Source organism: Rhipicephalus microplus, chromosome X (assembly GCF_043290135.1).
Source record: "Rhipicephalus microplus isolate Deutch F79 chromosome X, USDA_Rmic, whole genome shotgun sequence".
In the NCBI taxonomy this organism is placed as follows: domain Eukaryota; kingdom Metazoa; phylum Arthropoda; class Arachnida; order Ixodida; family Ixodidae; genus Rhipicephalus; species Rhipicephalus microplus.
In genome coordinates, this window is record NC_134710.1 from 171884761 (window position 1) to 171907241 (window position 22481).

General features: G+C 47.5%; 1 protein-coding gene across 2 annotated transcripts in view; it reads left to right on the forward strand.

Moving 5' to 3' along the window:
- The window catches only part of LOC119177167 (uncharacterized), a 42697-nt gene extending 20805 nt beyond the window's left edge, over positions 1 to 21892 (forward strand). The window contains exons 1-4 of one of the 2 annotated variants that reach the window (XM_037428569.2): positions 2419 to 2648; positions 19097 to 19288; positions 20835 to 20960; positions 21506 to 21892. In XM_037428569.2, the coding sequence (XP_037284466.1) occupies positions 2562 to 2648; positions 19097 to 19288; positions 20835 to 20960; positions 21506 to 21580 (480 nt within the window). In that variant the 5' untranslated portion in view covers positions 2419 to 2561 and the 3' untranslated portion in view covers positions 21581 to 21892. Of the gene's footprint in view, positions 1 to 2418; positions 2649 to 19096; positions 19289 to 20834; positions 20961 to 21505 lie in introns of those variants that run through there. The other variant, XM_037428568.2, reaches the window with a different exon arrangement.
- The last annotated feature ends 589 nt before the right edge of the window (positions 21893 to 22481 follow it).

The window sequence follows — 22481 nt, forward strand, 5'->3', positions numbered from 1 at the left end:
GATGCTAGCCTCTTTCATGTCTTTGTGTTTGTTGGTAATGCGCCTAATGAGGCGCATCGTGTTAGACACTCTGGCTTCAATGTTGCGAACTGTCTCTCCGTTGGTACCCTTACTTTCTATGATCAAACCTAGCACTCGGATTTTGTCCACGGTGGGTATGGCGTGACCATCACTTGTAGTGAGTTTTATATCAGCGTGTGCCTGCGCTTGGGGATGTTGTTTGGGTGGCCGACCTCTAAGTGTAGGGCGATATAGCAGTAGCTCAGATTTCTCCGCCGAGCAGGATAGTCCAGTTCCTTGTAAATACCGTTCGACTGTGTCAATCCCCTCCTGTAATCTCTGTTCAATGGAACCATCACTGCCATCGCACACCCAGAGGGTGATGTCGTCGACTGCAAAGGCGTGAGTACCCTCCGCCTCACCCCAAGCTAAATCGGGCCCAGTCCGTTCAGTGGCGGCGGCTACAAACACGCACATACACGAACCCTGTCATCATGCACCACATATATCCCGACGTCTAATAGTTCTAATCTGTGCCAGTACTGTACCACCAGAGCCACTCTTGACGATATCCTATGGGAATGAGCAGCATTAGTCAGAAATTCTGGGGTCGCGACTTCCAATGAAGACCTTCGGGCACGTTGGCGGACTGCGCTGCTCAGTTCGGGCCTGGACGAACAACTTTGGGCGATCCAGCAGGCCAAGGAAGCTGCCGGGAGACACGGTCTCTCCGTTGGCCCCTAGGTGGGAGCCCATCCCAGCAATCTGCCAGAAATTAATAAAGTCTATACCTCTCTCTAACAGTAAAGTAATTAATAGCCTGGCGAAATAGACAGCTCGCGATTGAAAAACGACCTTTGGAGTTCGCACTAGAATATGTATCTCTGGGTCACTTGCTCACAGGGAAGCCTACTCACGAAAATGAAATACACCAAAGAATAATAATGGGCTAGAGCTTGAGTGCATACGGAAGTGATTCCCAAATAATGACAGGTAATGTAATGCTGTCCATGAAGCGAAAAGTATACATCCACATATTGCCGTTTCTATAGCATATAGGGCAGAAATTCGGGGATATCAAAGAAACTAGAGAAAAAACTCAAGAATCGCGCACCGTGCGTTGGAACGAAAAATGGTAGGCGTAGCATCAACAGGTTAGAAGACGACAGAATGGGTGAGGAAAGAAATGGGTCGCTGACGTTCTAGCTGACATCAATCGAAAAAAAAAAGGACATGGGCCTGCTACGTAATGCATTTAGGACAAACAACTAGTGGTTGGTTAGATTAACAGAATGGTTCAGAAATTCGCAGCAGCCTGAAGTGGTTGGATTGAGTGGTGAAATGGAATCAGCTCGCACGATATAGCCTAATTCGGTGATCAATAAAAGAGGCCTTCGTCCAGCAGTGGATCTAAGCTGACAATGACGATGAGGAACTGACATGTGTAGATATGACTGTGCGCTGATTCATAACATGACCACCCTCTTTGTCCTCTCTCACTCCTCAGTTTGATGGGATTTCATAAAGATATGACACTCGCTACTACTCCTCTTTGGGACAAGATAAACTTCCTGCTGTTACGTAAATATCTTCCATGTATAGAAGGAACCGAGGCTTTCCAGGTTGCGGAAACATGGGCCTCTAGCACAGGCCACCACCCAAATATACGTGGGTGGGAACAAAGGAGGCGTAAGCGAGTAGCTTACAAGCTCCGACGATCTGCGAGATTGACCCCGGGACCTTCTTCATGATCCGTGGTGTCTCGCGCGAATGCAGCTTTCTACACGGCGTTTTTTTTTTTGTTGTTGTTTCTTCGGGAGCCATTTTAGTGGCGTGTTCAGAGGCCATCAGGCTCCATTGACGCCATAATCCCTCCTTACTGTCCCGCTGTTCAATGGTGTCGTTGGGCGCCGTTGTGGCACGCCGCGGGCCCGAGTCGAGGCTGGCCGCCTTCGTTGGCGGCGCCAGGTGCGCCGCAGATGTCCAGGCGCTGTCAGGCCAGTGGCAGTCCCATCCAAACAACGAAAGCGAAAGCAGCCGAGGCGCGCTCTTATTCTGTGAAGCAGAAACAATAAGCGTAGCTCATTCCGCCCTCGCTGTTGTCGGGGCGAGGAGGCGACATAGCGTCGAGTTTCGCAAGCTGTACACACGCATGAAGTGGCGGAGTGCCGCTCCGCCGTTTGACCTTCTTGCGCCGTATACGGCGGGATGGGGGCCCATGTCGGGGGTGGGAAAGCAAAAAGCGCATACTCATCCCTTGAATGGCTGCCCTGTTGCGAAATGCCCAGAGAGGGGAAGTAATGGCGGGAGGGGGGCAAGTATGCGTCGTTCTCAAGTGGCGCGTGCACCGGGCGAGGCGTTGCCGCTTCGCCTCCTCGCGCCTCGCGGGCTCCATACCGGACCTACTTGCGGAAGTGGGCGCAGTGTGTTTTGTTCGCCGTTCGTTTCGAACGCTGTCAGGACGCTCGTGTACCGGTGGTTTTTCACTGCTTGGCCCGGTTAGGACCACAAGAATTGTCCCTACTCGTTCGAGCTAAGAAGGCCAGTTGCAAACCGTCGACATGTCGCACACACGCACGGTGACCAGGATCAGCGTCAAGAACGAAGACTGCTGCAGCATCCCCGGATTGCTGCGCGTCTCCGAGACCGTGAGCGGCCGCCCCTATTTTCTGCTCCTTTCTCTGCGGCCTCCCAGCCGCGGGATGCACGCGCGCGTTGGGTCCAGTGTACGCGGCGGTGAGCGTGAGTCGCGCGAGAGATTTCTTGCTGCACCAGTGCACGAAGGAAATCGCTTGCCGGCTCAGCTTCTTCGCCATGCCATTGAGTTTGTTTCCTATAGTGTCTGCTTGGTTTCATCTTTTGTTCTTCTAGTGCAACAAGAGGAGGTCATGTCGCCCCACTATAGCAGGCAGCTCGGGATACACACATGCGAACAGCGGAGCGCTTTCATCGCGATGAGTATCACACTGCGTTACTTTTAAGGGTGCTAGCCTTCCGAGAGCTCTTTGTTCTGTCGCGAGCTCTCACCATTGCACGCGTCTTCCAGGGCTTCAAAAACAGGGGAGGCTGAACCCCCCCTCGCTGTATAGTTTCGATTTCTGTGTTTATTACTCTCGTCTGTTCCGCTGTCTAATGGATCAACAGCGATTGGTGCACTATCTGACATGTGTACCAAACCGTATCTTTCTATATGAGCGCCTGTATAGCAAACTTGGCACGGTTTCGTCTTTTCCTGCGTACCCGATAGGGCTATATAGACGGGGCAAGCGCATAAGCGAAAAAACTCGGAGCGAACCAAACTGACGCCACTTGTCGGAGGAAAATTTGAGCTGTTTGCACGCATGAAACCCTCTTCTACACTGTAAGAAGAAATCGCTTCTCGAGCGACACACGATCTGTCTTCTGTGGGCCCTGTTGCGGGAGTCCTCTGTCGCTCCAAACTTTGTCGGAGTTGACGAGTCACGCCACTGCCAATACTTGGTCTTTACTTAGAGGCAACGAACGTTTATTTATCTTGAAAGCATAAGGGCAGCGCCACTGAGGAGCTCGGCGAGAGGTTACTTGCACAGTTACCTCAGTGCTTTCGGCAAAGACTGAGTTTATGTCTACATTGCTTTCTAGATGTAGTTTTGGAAGCTAAACACAGAACGTTTTCGCACCATACAGTAGGCAGAGGAAGGAGCGAAGGAAAGGTGGAAAGAAGAGAAGATGATAGGGAAGAAACTATACATAAGGCGTGTGAAGGAGGAAAAATAGAAAATAATCCGAAAAAGTGAATATATATTGCGGGTGCCTATATAGAGAACAACAGAATCGACAGAAAGCAGACGTGTATTACAGGCAGTGACATGTCAGGGGGTGGCAAACCGGGCCCGTCTATCCCCCGAAATTTTTTGCTGTCATGGGATAGAGAGCGCGATATGATACTCTACCACACTTACCTGTCCGGATCCCGTGTTGGATTAGGGGCGTGCCCCTGGGGCTCCTGTGAAACTTGCACACTGTGAAGTGACAGGGGCGTACACGCAGAAATTTTCTCTGGGGGGATGTGGACGCACCTCCTTAATCTGAAGTGGGGCTCGGCCAAGCAGACGTGTTTGAGTGTCATTCTGTGCTCAGTATGTCACATTAAAAAGATTCGGAGGGGGGGGGGCACCCCCTGGCTACGCCACTGATATATACATGGTGCTCCAGCTATCATTAGTTTTAAAATATGCCGGCACACTCTGATGATTTGACCTAATGCATATTGCTTACTAGTGCATGGAGTAAGCCACATATTTTTTTTCCTTCTTATTGCCTAGTTAGGCATACTTAATTAACTGACATTTCAAGAAACGAAGGTACAGTTGGAAAGTTCTATGCAGAAAGTTGTTGATCGGCTTGCAAAATATACAATGACACCATTTCAATTTAATACATGTTAATTATTGGTACTTTTTTGCTTATTAGAGATGCCCGCGAAATACAAAAATACCACGCGGTATCGTTTGTACGCGGAACGTTAAGGAACACTGCAATCACGGCGCACATAGTCGAGCAGGTGGGCGTGTCTCTTGGTACTTTTTTTTCATTTCGTGGCATTTGTAGTGAGCAGAAAGACACTAAAAATTAACAGCTAATAGTTTAGAAACTGCCTAAGTGGGTATTTCGCAAGCTGACGCAGAACTTTTTTCATAGAAATTAAATATTTTTGTTGCGTCAAAACTTCGTTAAGTAAACATGCCTACTCTAGGAAATTATGTGGAAAAGAAAATAGTGGTTTGCATACTTTCAAACTCCGATAACCTGGGCATATATATATATATATATATATATATATATATATATATATATATATATATATATATATATATTGGTTAGCCGTTTATGTTAGTGGAGGCATCAGAAACATGACCTCCGCGAAAGCTGTGGGCCCATACGTTCTTCGGGACACAATTTCCAGAAGGTTGATCAGGTTTCGTGGCCTCTTAAAATTCTGTGCAAGGAGCCGTGACCCTCAGCGACTTCCCGAGTAGCTTCTTACGTGCAAAGCAAGAGCCAAGATAAAAGTAGTGTAACTTCTGGATATGATGTGTTCAACTAAACTTCTGTTGCTACAAAAAATGAATTAATAATAATAATATAACAATGCCACAACTCACTTCTGGCCATTTATTCTTTTCGGGGGGGGGGGGGGGTCACAGGATGCTGGCACGATTAGGTCATCTCTCTCGCCTCTGCAAAAATACTTCGAGTGATGTTTTGTCTGTGGGGGGGACCTGCAGACCACAGTGTACGATTTATGGCATCTTCAAACGCTTTAAACGTCAACAAACTTTGGCTGCGTGTTTACCGGCGTATAAGCACGCGTGCTTGCGAACCTAGGTCGGTCAGTAGTCACGTTTGTTAATCACTCAGCGCAGAATGGTGGCGTCGTCGGGGCACTTATGGTTCGCGCAAGGTCCGGCACGTAGTCTCGCTGCTTTGCTTAGCCGTGTATGCTGGGGCCAGCCACTTAAAAGGAGCTGCGTCGTGCCGTTTCTTGCTCCGCTTCCAGAATAAACAGGCCTCACTCTGACGTTTAAATTTTTTTCTTTTTTTTTTTTTTTTTACTGAATAAGCATCAGTGTCGGCGCTGCCGCTTTCCGTTGGCCGGTATTGGATCCGTCTTGGGTTGCGAAGGCTCTTCTAGAAAGAGAGGTTGAATTATGGAAAAATAAACGCTGTATGACTCGTCTGTAAAAAAAAAAAGAATGAAACAAAATAAACAATCAATTTCGCTAACACGTGAACGCTAATTTTAACGTATACTTTCCCCTCGTGCCTATTTTACCGTTCAAACCTGGCGGGAGCCAGAACAGGGTGTTGTGCGCATACCCGCTGTATATAGTCCCAAGACTAAGTAAAATTTAGTCAGATTTTCTTTCGTTTACGTAAACCATGTAATGAAAGAGCTGAAGGGCATCCATCATGGCTTATTTACATGGCCGGATTGACCATAATTTGTTGGCCTACAGTATATTCTAAGCGTTAGCAGGATTCCCCTTCAGTGGGGGGAGGGTCACTGCGGGGGTTCTCCTCTCCATATTAAGTCAATGTATAGGGCTGGCTTTGCGCCCTCCCCACTTCCTCTCTTGGGAATGAAGAGGCGTGGCCACTCCAGCCCTTTACCCCTTTCGTACTCACGCCTATGCAGTATATTACCGCTGCTTTGGTCGCACGGGTTCGACGAGAGGCTTAGCTGTGTGCACAGACTTTAAAGAAATATTTCAGTTGTCGAAGATGTCTGCCTCCAATCACATTCTGAAGCTTACAAATAAATGTAGAAAGATGACAAATGCAACCTGTTCAGCGTGTTACCAGTTGAAACGCACTTGTCAGGTATACATGAGTTCTGCTTTTGTGCTTGCTGTCTTCTAAGAAGTTGTCATTATCCGCCTCCTCAACCTCCTCCTTATTATCATTATAATAATCTGCGTACATAAGAGCTTTAGGCGAGCTTAATGAGTCAATATAACTCTATCCGATGGTGTTCACCCTTGGCCTTCAGTGAACTTTTGGTTCACTTTTGTAGACTTGAAAGCTACCTTTGGTGGTCGACTTCAATAACTTCATTGTACACAGACAAGCCACTCGACCGGCCTGCTTGCTATCTCCCACTTCAACTGGTGAGTGGGAAAAGACTGATCCGTAGTAGGTATATGTGCCATGATTGTGGCACACATACAAAAGAAAGCAGTCTGTCCTTTCAATGAGCTCAATTGATTAATTTTTGTTAATTATCCGCACAGTTATCTTCCCCTACCTTTACTGAAGTTACCATCCGATATTGCATGTATCCTTTACAACGTTTAACTTGAACCATTGCCTCCTTTTTATGAGTTTTCTTTGGGGGGGGGGGGTGAAGGGGTCATAAAGTTCGACCGAACGCTCAACTCCTGGTTAAACTAGGGTGAATGCTGGTGCGCTCTTTAGAAAACGTAATGTCGCTATAGGAGCAAGCGGCATATAAACTTTCACACTGCAGGATGAAGGCATCTTCGAATGATCTGCACGTTATATTGGCTTGTGCGAGGGGATTCCATTTTTATTTCAGCTAATTTACTGGTTTCTTCACTCCTCCCAACTCTCTGCCACCCTATAGGCTGTGTTCCCCATCTGTTGGCACCTATTCCGTTGCATTAATTGACCACCGTTTGTCCTTCGTATACGCATTACGTGGCCTCCCGCGTTTATGTGTAAGCTGCTGTCAAAAAATAAATAAATAAGTAAATAAATGTCCAAGAACGTGTGCCCTCATTCAGCGTTTATGCTGTCCAGCCATTTCTCTTAACGTTCCTCACCAGCGATTTCGGTCAGACCAGCGCACGCCCACAGGCACGGATGTGTGCGTGCTTGAGCCCTCGGGCTCCGGTCAACCGCAGCCGCGCTCGACCGGATGCCTCGTGGCTTCCCTGTCACCCGGAAGCTGCCCAGAGCGTTCTGCGGAATGACTTGTCAACGGTAATCCATTACGAGGGAGACACAAAGCGGTTGCAATTTCCGCGTGTACAAGCCACTGGCGCCATGCCGTCGGAAACGTGGGGAGCGGAATATGTAATTGACCTCGTTGCCCGTTTCTTCTACCCGGACGGGTCATTTCGGTTGGGCCCCGAGGCGTGGAGAACATGGTCACATCGCCGGGCTACGTGCGCGTCGGTATATGTCGCCTTCTTCAGCGCTCCCCTGAGGGTGCAGCAATATAGAACGCCTTCCAGCAGCCGAGCACACGAAAGCTATGCGTGCCACCGGTGGCCAGATTTTTTTTTTTCGAGAGGAGAGGAGGTTGAACGCCTCCCTTTGTCAACGCCACTGCATGCTACGCTTCGCATCCACACTTTCCAGGTCATGCTGTTATCTCGTGCATCCTGACCAGCTGCACAAAAAATAACGGCAAGACAGTATGTACGCATGTCATACGCAAGCGCAATTTCACGCTAACAATACTTTACTCTCTGTGAACATGACTGGTGGGGCTGAGTTTGAACTCTGCAGTGGCGGTCCTACTGGATCTTCAGCACTCCAGAAATCTGGGGAGCTATTCTCGCGGTGTCCAATTCGTGAAAATGTCCAATTCGGCTCCTTCTGACTGGCTGGAATGCGCCGCCTGTTTCTGATCTTTCTCCTGCGACGTCATTTTGACGCCACATATTTTGCGGCCACACTCTTGACACAAATGAGAAAGACAATGTGTTTCACCACAACGAATGCTGCCCCCAGAGACCCGCATTTAGACGCACATCTCTGAGGCCGTGCATAGGCTCTAATCACGTTGGCCCTTGAATTAGGCTTAACAAGGCCGCTCACCTGACGCCCCTGAAAGATATGTACGCATTCCCTGCATCGCTCTTCAAGCATCTCAAAACGTTCTTACGCACGTACTGACTTGTCAAGTTTGTTTAAGAGTCCTACTACTCTACATGTCGTCCACCTAGTTTTTTTTTTTTTTACGTTGTGAATGTGCTGGCAGGTTCAGTGCGCCGATGTGGTGAAGCGCGCCATTACGTCACGACTCAGCGTTTTTTTTTTTTTCGTAACGGAGCGCACTCCGGTGATTTGGACATGCCAACGAATTGGACACTGTGAGAATAGCTTCTCTGGCTGTTGAGGCGCAGTGGTGCCGAAAGTGGACAGCGAAGTCATTTTGGGAATACAGTCAGGCCCCTATAGCTCGATCGTTCTGCCCCGTATCATGTTATAGGGAAAGGCACTAGCCAAGTTTCTCTTTCCACTTCGTCTACGTAATAGTTGCGACGTGTCCTTGTCAGTATGACATCGTGAGGTATTCTGTGGCACTGAGCCTCTTGTGCCCGCTTTCGTTCGCGCTACGCTCATTTCACAGAACCGCTGGTTAGCGAGATGTGTAGATGGATCTTGTTTTCTTCAGCCGCATATATGTGCTGCCGACTCGGCTGATGATCTCACGAATGTAAGTGTGTGATATTTTTACATCTTGCGTCATTGCGTGCGACCATCACGTGCGCTTACTCATATTTCTGTCGCAATTTTTCGTGCCTGTGCACCACGTCGTATTCGCTATATTCGGGTTCAACTTTCAAAGGCAGAAACATTCCCATCTCAAATGTGGATGCGCACAAGGCTTCATCGATGAACGCGCTCTTTGAGAACGTCGCCGTGAACGCGAGCGGGACGATTTTTTTTAGTTGCAGCAGCAATCGGCGGCCGCGATCATCTCCTGCCTTTTGAAACCTCTCCTGTCTTCCAAGTCGTTTGCTCTGGTGTTTCGCGAACCGCCCTTGGTGTTTATTTGAGGCGTTTTATTAATGGACAGCCTACCAGGTATCCTCTGGCTCCCATTAGAACCACTGTCTCCGGCTAACAAAAAAAATTTAAAAATTGTAACTATGATCAGCTATTCTGTTACTTGTTTTTATTCACTACTTTTGTCGTTTGCTAAAATGCATAAGAAAGGAAAAAATGGAAGACATGGAAAACGACAAGGTTTATTCATCACTCTTCTACCGGTAGGGTCTACACCTATGGCTTGAACCATGTACACAAACTGTCACGGAAGCTTTTGCGTCGTGCTATTTCGATAAAAATGCAGTGCTATGCGCATTTATGTTGAAATACCGATCTCTTCAGCTCGATCTGTCCTTAAAATTGTGCAGCCATGATTCGTATATCTAGCCACAGGTGGCTAACGTCATTCTCACCTAATTAAGTGGTTGGCTTCATTATGTGCTATTTAATGATGGATGGATGGATGGATGGATGGATGGATGGATGGATGGATGGATGGATGGATGGATCGGATTGGATGGATGGATGGATGGATGGATGGATGGATGGATGGATGGATGGATGGATGGATGGATGGATGGATGGATGGATGGATGGATGGATGGATGGATGGATTGGATCGGACGGGATGGATCGGACGAGATGGATTGGATCGGATCGGACGGGATGGATTGGATGGGTGGATTGGATGGGTGGATTGGATGCGTGGATTGGATGGGTGGATTGGATGGGTGGATCGGATGGGTGGATCGGATGGGTGGATCGGATGGGTGGATTGGATGGGTGGATCGGATGGGTGGATCGGATGGGTGGATCGGATGGGTGGATCGGATGGGTGGATTGGATGGGTGGATCGGATGGGTGGATTGGATGGGTGGATCGGATGGGTGGATTGGATGGGTGGATTGGATGGGTGGATTGGATGGATTGGATCGGATGGATTGGATCGGATGGATTGGATCGGATGGATTGGATCGGATCGGATCGGACGGAATGGATTGGATTGGATTAGACGGGATGGATTGGATCGGATCGGACGGGATGGATCGGACGGGATGGATCCAAGGAGGATACATAAAACTTGCTGGAGTGGAAGGGACGCTGTGCGAGTGAAGCCAGCCGCCGCCATCTTGCCAGTGGCAAAAAGCGTGCTCAGTGCCATCGCGAGCTGCTGATTCCGTCCGTTCTCTTTTCACCTTGTCGGCATGTAACGACAAATGGTTTACATTGGTTGCCTCTTGCGTCGTTCACGGATGTGCCAACAGGTTGAAAAAAAGTTGTGGCCTCACATTCCACTTGTACGTACACGAAAACGTCTTCGACATAGCCATTCCGCGCTCGTTACTAAAGGGAGCTATAGCTGACGCGATCTAAGCGTGCAAAACATAACAGTCCGGATTTGTTTTACAGGTTTCTTAAAGATCCCGTAACGCGGAGCCTCTGGGAGTGGGCCGTTCGCCGTGAGAAGTCGAATGCGAAAGACTGAGATCATTTGGCTCTGTGCACTTCGCGCCAGAGTGCTTTGACCACCTCCTTGACATTGAAGGGAATCATGTGAAAGGGGGTTATGAAGTTGCATTGAAGACACTTCAACGTGACGAAGGGTTGTGGCTCGGAAATAAACTTACGAAAGTCCACGTTCAATGGGAAAAGCAAGAAAGTGAAGGTATGATATGCTGTACAACTGATCGAGTGCCTCAGTTGCCGATGCTTTGGACTTCTGCGAACAAAAGCTAAAGCTGCCGCAATTTAAGGGTGCCAGCACAAGATCTACGTTTATTAGAACTTTTGATCGCTTGTTTGACACCTTAAAACTCTAGGAACCCGCTGGCAAGGTCGTACAAAGCGCCCCTTCGGCAGGGGAACAAAGCATTCTAGAAGTCGTTTTTTTGCGGAGACTCAAGCGTACATAAACGGGCTGAGAGATCCGGCAGTGACAGAAGGACTGAAAAAAAAAACGAACTCATTGGTTTTTGGATACGCATGGCAAGCACGGAAAGAATGTTTGACAGACTTGTCAGCTAGGGTCAGCTGAAATACTTACTGACACACAAACTCAGTCAAAACTATGCCGAAAACTTCTTTGAATCAATACGTGGATGAGGCGGCCATAACCACAACCCAACAGCTTCGCAGTTTATGGCTGCGTACAAGCGTCTATTGGTTCAGACAGAAGTCACGTCTTCAAGTTCTGGACACTGCTCCCAAGATGTTTTCTCCGTATTAAATGCAACGACTCCTGCAGCCATGGTACATCCAAGAAGCAATCTCACTGACATGCGCAAGGCCCCAGTCCTGCAGCCCGATGATCACGACAATGCGCATCGCATTGACTAGCCCGAAAGCTTTTCTGTTTTTGTCGGTTCTGTGGCGCCATACATAGCAGGCTTCATTGTTCGAAAGGTCGAACTGCAACTACCTGTGAAGAGTGTATAGCAGCCATGCACTCAGATGAGCTGACACCTTTAATTAAATGTAAGAGGCGAGGTGGTCTTGTTTCACCGTCACGAGATGTCATTAGCCTCTGTAAAGAAGTCGAGGAATGAGGCGGCTACAGGCTGAAAGTGATTCCATCACAACGGTGAAGTCAAGAGCAAAACACCTCATCCTGAAAGTTCTATGAGCTTCCTCCTAAAAAACTGGTTCCATAAACTAGAGCAGCACGTCCTAGACTTTGATACGCTTGATAATAAGGTTTAAAGTTTGTGCAGACAAATCGCCGAACAATACGTAAAAGTGAGGATACAATACATGACGAAGGAAAAAAAAACCGAGAATCGGTCAAAAGTAAGGTGGGATCACTTTTGGCAAGGGCAATAATTTTCAACCACCAGTAGGGCACCTATGCTTTCGATGATGTGTTTGCTTTAGGCATCGCTATTTGATGCATATGCAATTTAATTGAGTTCTCTACATGCCACTTGGCTGCGTACAAGTCGCAATAAACATTTACAACCAGAATTACTTCTCTTCGTTGCTTTATATAAACACATGAGTCACTTCACCCGCAGCGCGATGAAGCATAAATTTGCAGCGCTCGGCTCTTTTCTGCCACTGGCAACATGGCCGCCGCACGCTCGGCGCGGCTTCACTCTCTCCCGTAGCGGCGCATAGGCGGCTTCCACTCCAGCAAGTTTTATGTGTCCTCATTGGATGGATCGGACGAGATGGATTGGATCGGATCGGACGGGATGGATCGGACGAGATGGATTGGATCGGATCGGACGGGATGGATTGGATCGGATCGGACGGGATGGATTGGATCGGATCGGACGGGATGGGTCGGACGAGATGGATGGATTGGATTGAATTATATTGTTTTCTTCGTTGTGCACAAGCTCCCCACTATAATGGCCCAGGTATACAAATACAATGTAGGTATGATAAATAAATGACTAACCTCTATTTCGGGGTATACTTATATTCTTTGTGGCGGGGAGAAGTCATAATAGTAATTGACTTTGCAGAACAATGTGTAGTTCTTCCACCACAAAGAGCGTCGTTCCAAGTTTTTTTTTTTTTTTCCAATTTCGCCAGTCTCTTTTCCCCGCAAGAGCCATGGTTTCGCGTCGACTGTTAGGGGTGACCAGACCACAGAGCTGTTCGCATTGTCCGCGTGGCCGTGTTTGCGCAGGCGAACCTAATTATCCAGCGAACGGCAGCTGGCGCCATTCGTGGTCATGTCGGCGGCCGGTTCCGCGTTTCTGTGCGAGTGAGCGTGATCCGGTCATCGGAGCGTTTCTTTTCTGTCTGTTGTCCATTCGCTCGTTTTGGAAATGTGCGTTGGTGCGCCGTCCTCTGACCGGGTCAAGGATCAGCACTGCGCGGTGTGCAGGAAACTCGCATTACAGGCTCGCTGAAAGCCACTCGGGAAAACGGGCAACAAGGGAATACGGAAAACGTGCGTTTTCGGAACGCCAGGCCTGCATCCGCTGCTTCAGCCTCCCGCGGTTGCTTGCTCCATACATAACAGTCGAATGAAGCAATTAGAGAAGTCCAACAAAAAAATTGTATTCAAAAACCCGACGTTTTGAAGCCAGGCCGCGGCTTCTTTCTCAAGGGTGAGAAATGCGGCGCTTATATACGCTTGCTCGCTTTGCATGAAAGGTTTGCCGCGATTGTCGCAAACCCCGGCAGTATAGGGGAAGGGCAGGGAGGGCAATGTCTTAGTGGAGCGGTTGATCGATGTTTCCCGCTGTCTGCTGAATGTGCCAGGATTCGAGGAGGAGGCAGCGGCGGCTGTTCGAAACGTCGGGTTTCTGAATACGATTTTTGGTAGGAGTTTTTTAATTGCCTCATTCCTATCCCAACCAGGCACACTTCTGCCAAATATTCACCTTTGAGAGTCGTATCATACAGGTTTACCTGTAGCTTTATTTCTTTATTCCAAGAGATATTGCAGTGCATGTGCGCGAACGTGGATATGCAATTAAAATGGTATTAAAGTGTTTAGTGAGTCACTTCATTGTGAACTTTGCAAGTAAGGCCCGTGTGCTCAGATTTGGGTGCACGTCAAAGAACCCCAGGTGGTCCAAATTTCCGAAGCCCTCCACTACGGCGTCTCTCCTAATCATATAATGGTTTGGGGACGTTAAACCTCACATATCAATCAACTTTTCAAGTATATTTTTCCGCAATATACAGAAAAGAATGTTCGCAGCACAGCCCTCATAACGCCCGGCGTTCTAGAATATCAAATTTAACATCTGTTTTTAGAAACACGGGTTGTGAAGACTCTCGTGCTGCATGTTCTTAGAATGCTCAGATTGTTGTTGTCGTATGTCCTCCGTGTAATCTGAACAGGGATAAAGAGCTATTGACAGAGGCCCTCCAGTTGCGAGGTCGGCCCTCTGAAAAGCCCTTTGGTACTTATGGCGTCCTCTGGGCCTGGCATGAGCAGCAGTCAATTGTTTACGCGCTTCCGTTTGGGATGAAACTAGTATAATCCAAGGAAATGTGAAATTATCGATATTATTAGAAATTTGAGACACGCCTCACTCTCACTAATCTAGCAATGCAAGGTTAAAAAAGCATCCATCTCAGCTGCAGCATGTGAGCCCAGCAACTGCTTTCGCCGTATCCTTTCGCCTAGACCCATGATTGCGGGTTTCCTGCTGTTTGACATCTGGGAATATATCCATATTTTATGGCGCGAGCCTTTCAGTCATGTATGAGGGTTCGCGTCTACGTTTACATAAACCGGCGTTGGTACAGAATAACGGCTGGCATTCACTTCCTGCTATCTCGCCGAGCGGCCATGTAGCCTGATCCCATTTTTGTACTTACGTAATGTCGCGCTTCTACCTGTCTCCGGCTGTCACAGCCGTCCAACGCTTGCTATTGCAGGCCTACATAATCGCCACGCTCTCCTCTTACGCCATGCATGGGTGCCCGGGCCGCTGCTTCCATTGCGCGTGCATAGATCGCTCGTTGTTGGGTGCCACTCGTGTTGCTACGGCAACTTGTAATCGAAAGCGTGGTGGCAACGCGGTTAGTCACGTCTATTGTTAGCGCTCCGGTGTCGTGGAAGGGACGGGCGGCATGGTGCGATGGCGTGCGGCGGGCAACCTTGAAAGCTGCGTGCCTGGGTGCATCGCTGAAGTGCGCTCTGGGCTCCGCCTGAATTGCGCAACGGGCCGCTGCTCTGCTGGCACGATTGGCAAGAACCACTGCTGGCGGCACGCGATTTGGCTTCGTGCACAGTCGAGCCCAAAACTGCTAAGGCCTAGCTCATCTAGTGCACGGATTGCAAACGCGTCAGTGTACAAAGTGCACCCTCGCTTAAGCTGAAACGTGACAGTCATCACACATTGTGTAGTGGTGTCATGGTTCGGACACTTAACTTAAGCGGCCACAGCGCGAAGGGAAAGTACTTAAGAGGCGATGCCATCGAGAAAATGACGCATGAGGAGTGTTCTCGTGTCATCCCACCTTGTCCTTTTCCGTTTCGTTCATGCTATGATGACATTCATGCGTGCCAACGCGCAGCGACGGACAGCGTGGGCGTAGCAGCAATGTTTAACCAAGTCCGACACTGGTAGAACAGTGCTACTGTTTCCGAGGTCGTAACAGCTGTTCTTAAAAGAAAAAAAAAGACAATACACATAAGCATCTGCTTATATGTACAGGGGAACCTCGTTAAGGATACAACACGTGTTTACGAAACACCTTTTTATTCTCGGTCCCTTTATTTCTTGCTAGCCGCTTGAGGCATTTATCTTGAAAGCACTCACTTTGTTAAGTTTACATGCTAAATATCCGCTGCGAAAGTAATTAATCTCGAACGTGAACCGCCTAGTCGTCGTTCGAAACCTGCGCGACAATGTGAAATGGCGCGAAAGCTGCATGCGACAGTGTAAAATATGAGTCTAACAAATAAAGAGGAATGTAGAATGAAAGAGACCTCAGTGTGCTTTTTCAGCAGGGTCATGGCAAATCGTGCTAAAATTTGTCAACACTACTTATTGCTCTCACGATGGTTGACAAGCTGAAAGTCCGTACTTTTGTTTAGTATAACCCCCCCCCCCCCCCCAAAAAAAAAAGAAGCGAACAAAAGAAGATAACCCATTATTAACCAGCTATTGCAACACTACAGTGTTTTTTTTTTTTCATAATGACGTCTGCTTCTTGTTTGATACCTAAAACACAAAAGAAGGTTGCATAAAAGAAATGAAAAAAAATGCGGAGAGAGGAAACACTAACTGTGCACCTTGCAGGTATGCTACAACCGTGAAGCGCACAGCTGCACATAAGCCTCAAAATGTGCCTGCGGAATTTCGAAGGGACACGCCACATGGCAATAACCTCATCAATTACAGAATAGTAAAGTGTTAATAATTTCACAACAAAATACTCTCGATTGCTCGACAAGTATAAGGAGAACACCGGGCCACTAGCAACAGGTATATTCTTGGTGGTTTGCAAAAAAAAATTTTACTTGAAAGTTGGCGCTTGTCCTCGTTGTCCCCTTCGTCCACTGTCCACTTTCTTTGTGCTTCAGCTTTAAAAATATGGAATGTCAACTAGCCCGCTCCCACAGCTTGCGCCACTACAGCAATTTTTCTACCTGTTCAAGCAGTGTAGTGCAGCTTTCGTTAATACATTTGATGTATGCACGTCGTGTAGTCGCGATTTCATGGATACATCTTGGGACAAAGACCTTGCTTTCTTGTGCGAGCTGAGAAGAGCATGTATATGTTTGGGTATACACATAAACAAACATTTATGCTTACTAACCTTGTTTATTTGCTCTGTTGTGGGCAAGATACTTCTTATCCGCCTGATCTCGGCCAAGCCTCACTAAACAAATGTGCACGCGAAGCAAAAAAAGCGAGGTTCTCTGGCTTCCATCAATCGAGGATAGCTCGGCAGCTGCGTTTGCTGCGACAGTAGCTGACTATGTGGCTTTTCAATATTGGCTGCGTGATTCGTTTACCTCGTATAGAAAGCTGCCTCTCGTAACGCACACGTGACAATCGGATCGTTTCCGGGCTCTTTTTTTTTTTTTGCTACTAAACGTTGCTAGAACTAACACTTCTAGTGATGTACGTAAGCAGGGCGAGGTATCTATGTGCATAAAGTATGAATAACTGAGGGATAAAAACGAGATGAAGAAATGTATGGTTGAAGAAAGAGAGGGAGATAAGAAACAATATCTGGAGCTTTGTGTCCCACAACCACGATATTATTATGGGAAACGCCGTTGTGAAGGACTCCGCGGCTATCTGTCATCTGGTGTTCTTTTAACGTGCACTGGCGTGGCACAGTGCATGGGCCTCTGGCATTTCATTTCCACTGAAATGTCACCACCGTGACCGGAATCGAACCTGGGACCTTCAGGTCAGCAGCCGAGCATCGTAGCTAGTACTCCTCCACGCGGATGAAAAGAGGGTGGACGAAAACGTAACAGAGACGATTAACAAGTTCATTGAAATTCTTGAAGCATTGTGCTACATATTCAAGAGGCGTGGTTGTTGCCATCAAGGAAATACTCGCTCGAGTAAAAAGTGTCTGTCCAGGGGATTGTGCGTCATGCATAGACTATATATAGATAAATGCGTCAGTCCGCTAGCACGGTTTCCTTGTGTAAACACTCCATAGATTGAGCGTTCAAGGAATGTTATCGTCAGCGACGGCTCGGCAGGGTTGTAGTAACCGCGCTTCGTCAGCGTCTGCGAACGGTTGGGTGCGGCCCATGTGGAGACAGCACTTCATCCGTCTAGTGTTCATCCAAGCGATATCTTCAAGCTTATTTTCCACTGAGTATGTGGGGTGTTGGAGATACAGGGGGCCGTAATAATAAATCTTTTTTTATTTCCCAGAAAATGTTCTCTCTTCTTTTTTCATTCGTAAAGTCGGTTACACTGTGACCTGTCGCGTGTACCGTTCGTCGTGACATGCATTTTTCTTCTTCTCTTCTTCTCTTCGAACGTACTGCGCAGCTTTCCCCACTCTTTCATCGCACTCATATCCAAGTAGAACTTGGATAGCCGTAGTTATAGTGATTGAAATTTCGCCTTGTCCCTAAAATTTCTTCCTCTAAGTCAATCAGAGAAGACGCTAACATAGTTTCTGTCAATAGAAGCAAGCAACAAGGCGAGCAGCATGGAATAGCGACCTGTGGTCGTATTTTCTATCATTTAATTTCATTTTTATTGTTTTTTCCTTTCGTCTCTCACTGACTAAAACGTTTTCCTCGAATGGTGCTGTTGTCACTGGCATCAGCACCGTTACGCCGCCTGATAAGGAAATAGCAGTGGAAGATAAACATGCAATATTTCACGATGGCTTGTAAATCTTACTCGTAGCCAAAGCTGCAGCCCCGACGGGATATTGCACCGTGAAAGTGTGCAACCTATTTCCAGTTATCGAGCGTTGCCAACCCGATAACCCGGGGAGCATGTTCTGTTATTTTTTATTTACTTTTTTTGCCTGCGGAAATCACATTGCTGACACTCGGCATATAAAACTGGCAAATGATAGCGTTATCGTTTTTTTTCCAGGACGCCTAATGATAGCGAATCTCTAAGCAATAAAAAGCAAATGCTTTTCTAGCGACTTCATCCATAAAGTTCAGTTCATGTCTATTGCAATATAAAGGGGCTTTTTCGCGCAATTTTCCACTGCAGCTCATTTCTTGAAGTCCCCTTAACTTACTTGAAAAAAAAATAACTTTATGCATTTCGCTTATCCGTGATGCCAGTGCATCTTTTCCAGCGTAATAGTCCGCTTTGGTAGAACAGTGGGTATATGATGCTCGGCGGCTGAGCCGAAGGTCGTGGGTTTGATACCAGCCGTGGCGATTGCATTTTTATGGAGGGGAAACGTTAGGTACCCGTGTGCTGTGCGATGGCAGTGCACGTTAGAGAACACCAGATGGCCCAAACTTCCGGAGCCCTCAGTGAGGGCGTCTTTCATAACTGTATCGTGTTTTATAACTATATCATAACTATATCTTTCGTAACTATATCGTTTTTCGATTATCAGTAATCGAAAACTTAAGATAAAATGAACTGAAACCTTGGTAAAATATCATTTCGACCTATTCATGCTGTGTGAGATAGGCGTCTCCTTTCTTGGAATGATTTTAGGCTGACGTTGTCTATTGGCTCAATAAGTACGAATGCACAAAAAAGCGTCATTTTTAAAAAATAAATAAACAATGGAATAAATAATGAAATAAATAAACAAGTCTCCTCTATTACAAAGCTCGAACGTTTACGTGTGAATATTACACCGCGAAACAAAAAAGTGCTTACAAAGGTACTAAATTTGTGAAATGACCAGTGACGTCAAACGTTTGCTCCTGCAGGTGTTCGGGACCATCTGCCTCGGTCTTATGCTGCACTACACCAAGCACAGCAAGGTGGACTTGTATGGCATGCCGGGCCATGAGCTCTACTTTCTGCTAGTGGCGTTCGGCTGCCTGCTCTGCACCTTCCTGTTGCTGGTCTCTTCCTGCTGGTCCTTCACATCGTCGTCGCTCCTGTCGCGCACCTCCTTTGTGAGTGTCACCACGTCAGTGCTGTGGTTTTGCTTCCGCCATATTTGCTACCGTGAATGAAGCGGGAAAAGTTTCGCCTATAGTGAAAGATGACATTTCGTACTGAAGGAAAGATGTGTAAGTCGATGAAACGTGTCATCGTACGATCTCCTCGAGTTGCTCTTAGCGACGCTTCCCGTACTGAGAACGGAGGACGTTCAGCGCCTATGTCGAACCAGGGGGCGTCTGGCGATGACAATGCAGTTTTGCAGATATAGTTAGCGCGTTGGAAATGCTTCCTCTTGAAGATCGGCCGCTTTTTTGTTCCTTATTGACCCTATTTATGACCATTTAGCTGTAATGAGGCTGCGATCTTAACCATGCTGAAGCCGCAGGCCACCAAACCGAGGTGAGCGCCAGACCCTTGAGACGGTCGGCCCGTACCCGCATGAACGCTTACCGAACTTGCCACCGATTCTGTAACACGAGCTCGTCACTATGCAGATGGTAGCTGCAGACCTTGATAGTAGTGGCGTTCCCATACTTTCACAATGCTGACATCTAGAGTTGTGCACGGGTCGCTTTTTTGAGCCGTAGACAGGTCCAGGACCGCTGATTGAGTCGAAGGCTCGACCGAGGCCGAAACTAAAAGGTTGCAAGCCCGCCCGTCCCAGCCCGGCGTACGTAGAAAAGCAAAAACCCAAGCCCGACCCAGTCCACCCGACATTATGAAGGCTTGTTGGAGGGGAAGATGTTTTTCGATGATGTGTTATTTTAGTCAACATATGAAATTGAAAACATAGACATGACAGGTGCAATTAACAGTGATTACAAGTTGTAGTTGAAAAGGAAGAAGCTGTTCAGTGATTCGAGCTTTAGTGCACGAAGTGTGGCGCTATACATGACAGGTGCAATTAACAGCGATTACAAGTTGTAGTTTAAAAGGAAGAAGCTGTTCAGCGATTCGAGCTTTAGTGCACCAAGTGTGGTGCTATACGGGATCAGATATTCCACCAAACGGAAATTATGTTCACTACTCGCACTGGTAGCCGAAGTTGCTAATAAATTTATCGCAAGTATACCAAGCTTGGGATATTTAGACTTGTTGTCTTCTAGAAGGGAAGTATATTTCAAACGCTGTACGAAGGATGATTTAATGGTTAGATATTCACAAACCTCATCTGGCGTGCTCATTGTGGTCTGCTGTAAAGCGATTCCGGCTAAATATCTATATTTTTGTCATCATTCCAGCTTTGCACTTGGCCTCGGCCAGCTGGCCCGGGCAGGGCGAAAGAAAGTGTCGGCCTGCCCGAGTCCAGCCCTCCCAGGCAGGGCGCTGAAATTCAGGCTACCCGTGCATACATCGAAGGCGTCCTATAATGCAAGTTAGTCGTTGGGGGACTGAGTAACGTTATGAATGCTATATCGTAAAATTTTCGCAAGAAGTGAACTATAGTCACACAGATTGATTTTTCTGTAATGTAGCCATTCTTCGTTAGTAAAATCAGTACAACTGAATGATTGATTGATTCATTCGTTCGTTCATTGATCTTGCGCACATTCGCAGGAGATTCTGTTCCACCTGGTGGCGTGCGCCCTGTACCTGGCGGCTGGTATCACGCTGCTGACCAAAACGCTCGACTATCACCGTAACTTCCGTGGCGAGCAGTACGACGCCCGCATAGCGGCCGCCGTAAGTACATGCCGTACCGCCGTTAACACTGCTTGCATATCTCTAAACACTGATGACGCTGATTCCCTCTCTGGCAGAGTGTTTACATTAAGAGTAGGCGTCATGCTTCTTTGGTGATTGATTTCAGGAATATGTTGAATGAGAACGACGAGAAAGGATCAGGGAGGCACAGTGGCCGATGCCTTCCTACGGGCATAATAGGAATTCGCACGTGTATCACTGCAAGTTACAAAGCGGTGACAGATAGCTTGTGAACTATTTGACATGTTACGCTTATTTTGCGAACACATTTGCGGAGAAGGGGGGGGGGGGGGGGGGGCTGGTTGTGCAGTTGTTGCGTAGTGTGTTGGCACATCTGACAGGTTTTATAGGATAAAGCTAGATGCGCAGCTTTTATAATGCGTGTTGTCAATATAGTTCTTACTTAGCAGCGTATTATTTTGGCGTTTTGCCCCTCTAGAACAGCCACCACGTTCAATTTTTTTTTACATGTGGCTCGCTGCATTGAGTGAGCGATCCGCTCTGATGTCGTCTTTGCTTCGCAGGTTTTCGGCATCATGAACGGGGCCCTGTACTTGGTCGGCGCCGTCCTGTCGTTCCGGATCTTCCGACAGGGCTGACCATGCTCGGCTGGTCTGGGTGTGGCCCGATTGCCACGAGCTTCTCTTGGCTTTGACGTTAAACGCACTAGCCGCTCTCTGTTCACTCATACTCATCTTAGCATCATTGTTGCTCTGTGTACCCGAGCATGGCGGAGTCATTCTCGTCTCCGCGTATGTGTCATGTATCGTTTGTGCTTAGAGGCCAGTTTGCGGGCACGTGTTTGTGCTGCACATTTTAGAACGCACAGCGTCCTCGCGGCACTCGGTGTCGTCGTTGTCGTCTTTTTTTGTCGTGTTCGATGATAAAAAAGGAGGCTTCCTTGTTTTTCATCGGCTCACTGAGTCGCTCGTACACGCACACACACACACAGACAATGTTCTGTTTCGGTGTTCACTGCCAGTTACTAATTAAGTTACTAATTTTGGTGCAACTTGAAGTTGAAAGTCATTAGGAGTTGACTGTTGAAGTGTATGCAACCCAGCGATGTCCTGTTCATGCCACGAAACAAGATGGCAGAGCGCTCTACGTCCCCCTGGTGCTTAAAAGTGCCAAAGTTGTACGCTCTGTGCTAAACGCCCAATCAGGTAGACGTTAATACTTCATCACGCACAAGTGTTAGCCGAACTGTAAAAATCATTTTTGCAATGACAAAAAATGTATAGAACATTGGGTGTACCCTATCAGAAGGCAACCGAAACAGTGTAATATCTACAACACACAGCATGCAATAAGGCAATAGACCCATATGCCTGCAGCGAGCACAGGTGTGCTTAGTGTTTTGCTTGTGTTGCAGAGGTTATCCGTACGTTCTTTGCCTGTAGTGCCTCTCCTGTTTTCTGCAGCACTTTTTTAGCGAGGTTTTGTTGTTGTTTCTTTCACGCAATATTAAAAGAAAGTAGATTTAACTCTTGAATTCAC